General features: G+C 33.1%; 1 protein-coding gene across 1 annotated transcript; it reads right to left on the minus strand.

The window, feature by feature from the left end:
* Positions 1-5: 5 nt before the first annotated feature.
* On the minus strand, positions 6-3,731 carry LOC105195412 (uricase). The gene is made up of 4 exons (XM_011160791.3): positions 3,481-3,731; positions 1,205-1,620; positions 391-701; positions 6-225 (listed from the first exon to the last, which is right to left on the minus strand). Exons 1-4 carry the CDS (start codon positions 3,603-3,605, stop codon positions 55-57), a joined length of 1,023 nt encoding a protein of 340 aa, XP_011159093.1. The 5' UTR covers positions 3,606-3,731; the 3' UTR covers positions 6-54.
* Between the last annotated feature and the right edge of the window lie 2,541 nt (positions 3,732-6,272).

The following is a 6,272-nucleotide window of genomic DNA, read 5'->3' on the forward strand; positions in this document are numbered from 1 at the left end:
ACTAATTATATAGAAAAACTTAAATTTTATTAATAAATCAACAATCATACATGTCTACAATTTGGCAGAGACATCTTTTCTGTTTAAACGAGCATAGATAATACCCGATGGCTTATCCATGGGTAGATAAACCTCCTTGTTCTGTCCTTGTATAACTTTGGAGAATTTGCTGAGATCCAAATCAAAGTAATGCTTATTCGGCATTTGCATCTCGATGCTACGAATCTGTAAATATGTTATTTCCGCGTAGTGCACACGTAAGAGATAAGATGAAATAATTTAATATTATGTAATATTTTAAAAGATTTTTAAATTATTCAATTTATTAATTTTATCACTTTTGGAAAAAAAAATATGATTAGATATTAAATTGTTGCAATCAATGCTTACTTGCTTGACTTTATCAAGTATGCACTTTTCCGCGAGATAAAGCGTATTCTGAACACTGGGCGAGTAGATTCCTGTGTCCGGTGGACCCGCGAAATTCTGCAGAATGCATTCCTTTACCATGTACCAGACGCTATCGAAGTCCACTCCCCTCGCGGTGGAGAAGTCCCAGGTCGCCGTTACGACAGTGCTGAAAATGCGATCGTTCATGTCCGGCAACGTCCTGTATTCGTCCTGAATGAAGTCTGTAAACGAGCTCTGCGTCGTCTTCAACACTCGCAGCCCCTTTAATCCACCTCGTATTTGTGGCGATTCTAAAACCGAGTTGAATCCTGAATGAAAGGCTAATGGACTAATTTTCTGCCTGTTCAAGTATTTGATTTCCTTCTGATGTAATAAACTTTATAGAATTATATTTTCAAAATTGAATGCCACATGCACGCGCCATCCGTCAAATAATATATCGTATAAACAAAAAAGTAACATATATTTTAAAAGGAAAAAAGATAATTATTAGAAGGCATCACGAGGCTTTCATAATTTACATAACTTTTGTACTTTATTGCGTAATCATACTTTTTTTGCTTAATATTGTTTTCCCCGCAAAAACCAAATTGAAGAAATGGAAAATAAATTCTGCTACATTTATGTAAGAATTTAAAGTATATTCGCAATCGTGTAAAAAAAAATACGTGTAATTTCTACTTCTGATTTAACGCGAGTTACGACTATCTTCGTTATTGTCTTTTACTTTCTAGATTAATCTCGTCGAGTTACGTGACAGAGATCGCGATTAATCGTTTTCCTCGAGCCTTACCGTTTCTGACCTGACTGACTTGGCAGAACCTCGTCGCGGTGGGGCTCATGATGAAGGCGTGATTGTGCGGCCGATTGTCAACGTGGTACCTGGCCCATGGGTACTCCTCGACGTTGATACTGACTTCTACTACCTGTTCGTAGGTGTAGAGGAAGTGAGAGCAAAGCAAAAGTGCGAACGCCTCCGGCGAGTGGATGCCGTGTTTCTTCGCCATCAGGTACACCGTGTTCTTCTGGCTATCCGTCGCGATGATGTCGCGATTGTCACCCTCGAGATAATCTTTCTGTGAGCCCAGACGCAAGTGCGTGTCGACCTCGTACTCGCGAATCTCGTGGCACAGCTCGTCGTTCCGGTGCACGTACAACAACTTGACATTATTCTTGCCGTAACCGTAAGCGCCTAATTCGTACTCGCTCCTAAATGCGAATTCTTTCTGAATTTAGCAAACTAGCAAATAGGATAAAGGTCAATTAACCGAGCAAATGAGATGAAATATTATAAAATATAGCGTATATACAGGGCGATTATTAATGGATGTCCCCACTTTTTACCATAGGAGCATGATTTACCGACGGATACATATTATATTAGAAATTACAAATGCGTGCTCCTATGGCAAAAAGTGGGGACATTCATTAATAATCACCCTGTGTGTGTGTGTGTGTGTGTGTGTGTGTGTGTGTGTATAGAATTACTTCAAATATTACATATTAATAAAACAAAATTGAATTTATGAAATGGTAAATATACCTACAACTGTTTATTTTTTATTTTTTGAATAGTTATTTATATTATTTTGATTATCAGACGCAGATCGAATAATATATTACAAATATTCACCATCTTATCATTTCAATTTAAATTTTGTTTTATTGATATGTAATATTTGAAGTAATTCACTGCTTTTATAATATTCCATCTTGTGTGCTCGGTTAATTGACCATCATCTTATTCGCGAGTTTGCTTTGGCATACACAAACGGTTACTTTTATTGTTTGGAATTTATTTAGACTTTTTATTCGTTCACTAGCCTCTCCTACTTCTTCCTAACTTATAATCATACGAAGAAAAAATATTATACAAATTATATAATATTTCCTTCGCAATGCGCTTTATCGTAATGCGAAATATAATGTTACTACAATAATTTAGAATATTTATAAATTATAATATTATTGTAGGATATTGGAGCATTTGTTGCTATAAAAATTCGCAGTGGACCATTCATTTTTACTGATCGCGTTAGTAAAAAAATTACGATGCGCATTGTAAAAAAGTTGTGGGTATTTTAACGGGGACATTTATATATAACAACGCTTAAGCCCATTTTAGATGGTCTATAATTCGCGGTAGATTTCAAGACAGAATTCTATTTATAATTTTATACGCTATGTGCTTCATACATGTGCGCATCTCAATATTTACATGTGTGTTCCTCGAAACGTTTTTTTTTTTTTTTGTATTACACTGCATATAAAATTATAAATAGGATTCTATCTTGAATTCCGACACGAGTTATAGGTCATCTAAAGTGGGTTTTAAGTTTAAAGCGTAATCAGTCTATTTTCCGTTACGTCTAAACTTACTATATCGACATCATAATTATTCTCTGCGGACAAAGTAAAACGTACTTGTGCGAGCAACTGCGTCATGATTTTGAAATTTCTTTTTCCCGGAAAAAATTTTAGAAAATTATACACAAATTTTAAAAATGCTACAACAATTTATGTCAAAATGCTGGAATTGAAACACTTCTAAATTTTTGTAAATTTTTCAATTTTTACGGTCCACCATTTTTACAATTTCTATGAAATTCTCGACAACACTACGTCAAATTACAACGAACCACAGCATTCTACACATTTCTAAGTAATTTATCCTGGCAGAAAAAGTTTCTATGAATAAGTACAAAGTTTTATTAAAAATAAAAATTTGTGAAATTATTTTCTTTTAGAAATATATTTAATTTTTAAAATTAACAAAAAAAAATATTCCACAATTCTAGAATTGTTTTGTAGATATTTTTTTAATTTGTGTAGAATTTTGTAGACTTTTTTCCACCAGAATCGTGGAACTCGATTGATGAAACTATTAAAAATTACAAACGATCCTCTCGAAAATATTGGAATAAATACTAGAATAAACAGAAAGTCTCTCTATTTATTCTAGCTGCAATTTCCTTCGTGAGCGTATCCGTCGTTCTTATCGGTTTATTCATTTACATTTATACCTATCTAACAGAGCGTCCGGAGAGGCACGATTGGAAGGTACTATACCTTTTATCATTCTCCCTGAAATTCATGCGTATATCTCCCAACGTCTCCCTATCTCTCAACGATCTACTTAGCGCGAACTTATCGTCACTCGGCATATGGGAAAGCGGCTCCTTGAACGGGGACATTCTTGCCGTACACTTTGGAAAATTGTTGGCGCACTACGTGCCGTAACGACGGCGTCGATACTTATGAGTGATTTATGACGTCGCGTCCGGAAATCACATCCCACCGCGCCTTTCAACCCTTGAACTTGGAAAGCTCATCGGGAAAAATCCTATCTTACATACGCGCGGAAACATCGCGATTTCCCACTCGGACTACAAAATAATCGCAACTAGGATTGACCCCGATGATCTTGTAATCTCGGCGACCGGGACGAATTTAGCGTTCATAAACATCGACGATATAATCTCGGCGAGGAAGAGCTTTAAAAAAAAATATATCCCCGCAATTTTTTCGCAGTCGAAAGTCTCGCCGTTCGTTCCGAGAACTCGTCTGCCCTGCTCCAATTACGTGGAAAACCATATCGGGGAAATATGTATGTCGATACGCGCGCGAAATCTATACTTCCCGAAAACTGACGTCAAATCGATAGCATCGTCGCAATAAGTTAGCATTGAATTGTCAGCATGCGAGGTTCAAATGAGATATTCGCTAAATGATCTATTAAACGATGATTTGCAAGAATTGTTCGTCGATGATATTCGTATTAGCAGTGACTGTTAAGTAATGTCTGAAATCTCTCTTTCCGCTGGATTGCCATTTTTTTTTCTCGTGTTTATCTTTCTTCTCGAACACGAGAATTGTGAGATATCGAACGAACGTTTTCGTTGTTAATCAATATTATTTTCTGTGCAGCTTGCACGGTAAATAAAGGATAATACGTCACATCTCATAGTGTTATCTAAAACTTCAAAATTCATAGATTATTCTATTGTTACGTTTGAATATCTGTGTAAAATTCGAGCATAGTTTTCTTATTGGTTTAAAAATTATTTAATTTTTTGTATCAACATTGTTGTTCTTATATGTTCAAAATCGTGTTTTGTAGTACTTGTTTGTAAATTTAACGAGAAACAACATTATGAATTAAATCAAATTTTCTTAAAACTGTAATATTCGTGCAAACATTCATTTGGCTTTACTAGTTTGCTTAAATAAAACTGCAGCAAAATTAGCAGAATTACTTAAAGTAAATTAAATTTCTAATTATATAACTCATAATCGCTAGTCTAATCTTTTCTTTCTTAAATTGTACAAAAAAATAATAAGTAAATAACTCAAATAATAAAAATTGATTTTCACCCATGTTAATAACAAAATGATACAAATATCACTGGATAATTATTGATTAGTTTAATCGCAACTTTCTTGCAGGTCGAAAATATCCTTAGGTAAAATTTTATTTATAAAACGAAAAAAGGCTCGATTATCTCGTTTAGAATGGAGAGTTTACATCTAACATTAAAGAGGCCATCCGTGTGATTATTAAAAATATCTGAAATTATTAATGATAATTAAAATTCAATACTGTACACACGTAGACAGAAATGCTTAGCCATTTGAATTTGCACGAGTGTCGAGGCAAGTTCAAGACGCGCGCTTCTTTCTAAATATTCGTGAATTATTATGACCAATGGTTATTCGAAAAGCGGTAACGTAAACTTAAATTAAATAAAAATTAGAAAATAAAACTAAATTTAAACTAATCTGAGCTTAAACTGTACTTAAACTAAACTGAACAACACTAACAATAAAACTAGAAACTAAACCTAAAACTAAGTTAAAAAATTAAATTTAAATTAAACTCAAATTAAACTTAATAATAAATAAATAAATTATAAACAATGTAGTATTATTTTTTTAATAAAATTGCAATTAAATTACAAAATATTCCGCAACTCTTTCTCATTTTGTCAAACTATTTTTTATAAAAAACAATGCAAAGAATTATTTTCTTATTTCTTCTCTAACCGTACAGAAATTATATGGCGGGAAAGAATCTAAAGACATCCGTGTAAATTATACTAATAAAATTAAATTAAACAATAATTATTTATTTTGAGTATTAACAAGAGTGTATTCAATGCTGAGAATAAATTATTGATTGTACCAGTTCAACTCTAAGAGATGCCTTTGAGGGTAGGCGGAGGATAAATATATTTTATTAAACGGAGTGCCTTATGATTTATTACAGAATCTAATAGCTGGTGCCAAGAGCTGTCAAACGCAATAACAAAGTCACTTTTTCTTAAGTATTTTCCGAGTTATGACGTTTAACAGTTCTATGTCCCGAAAAAAAACTGTACACGGGCTTACCTTGCGAAAAATAAAAGTTTTACAAAAAAGTGTTTCCAATAAAAGTTACAGGGCATAAAATACTGGTCTATCACCTAATGATACCAGTTTGACCTCGAGGGATGTTGCCAAGGCTAGGTGGAAGAGAAATAAATTTTTTTAAAAGTAATGCCTTATTTTTTTATTACAGAATCTAATAGCTGGTTTCAAGAGTTGTTTAAAACAATAAAATAAAGTTATTTTTTTTAAGTATTTTCCGAGTTATGACATTTAACATTTCTATATCCGGATAAAAAAAACTGTACACGGGCTTACTAGTCAAAAAATGTAAGTTTTACAAAAAAGTGTTTCAGGTAAAAGTTGTAGAGCATAAAATGATCTATCTCCTGATGATACCGGTTTGCCCTGGAGGGATGTCTCCTATTATTATAATATAATAATAAATCTATAATATAATTCTATTATAATTCTTTTTCAGTATTAAATTGGCTAGG

The sequence above is a fragment of the Solenopsis invicta genome, chromosome 12 (genome assembly GCF_016802725.1).
Source record: "Solenopsis invicta isolate M01_SB chromosome 12, UNIL_Sinv_3.0, whole genome shotgun sequence".
Taxonomy (NCBI): Eukaryota; Metazoa; Arthropoda; class Insecta; order Hymenoptera; family Formicidae; genus Solenopsis; species Solenopsis invicta.

What these genes read in the sequence shown, in the direction of transcription:
- LOC105195412 (XM_011160791.3), bottom strand. Translation starts at nt 3,605, where the DNA reads ATGTCCCCGTTCAAGGAGCCGCTTTCCCATATGCCGAGTGACGATAAG. An exon ending in TTCAGGGAGAATGATAAAAG is followed by an intron (nt 1,621 to 3,480) that starts GTATAGTACCTT and finishes ATTCGCATTTAG; the next exon opens with GAGCGAGTACGAATTAGGCG. An exon ending in TACTTGATAAAGTCAAGCAA is followed by an intron (nt 226 to 390) that starts GTAAGCATTGAT and finishes ACATATTTACAG; the next exon opens with ATTCGTAGCATCGAGATGCA.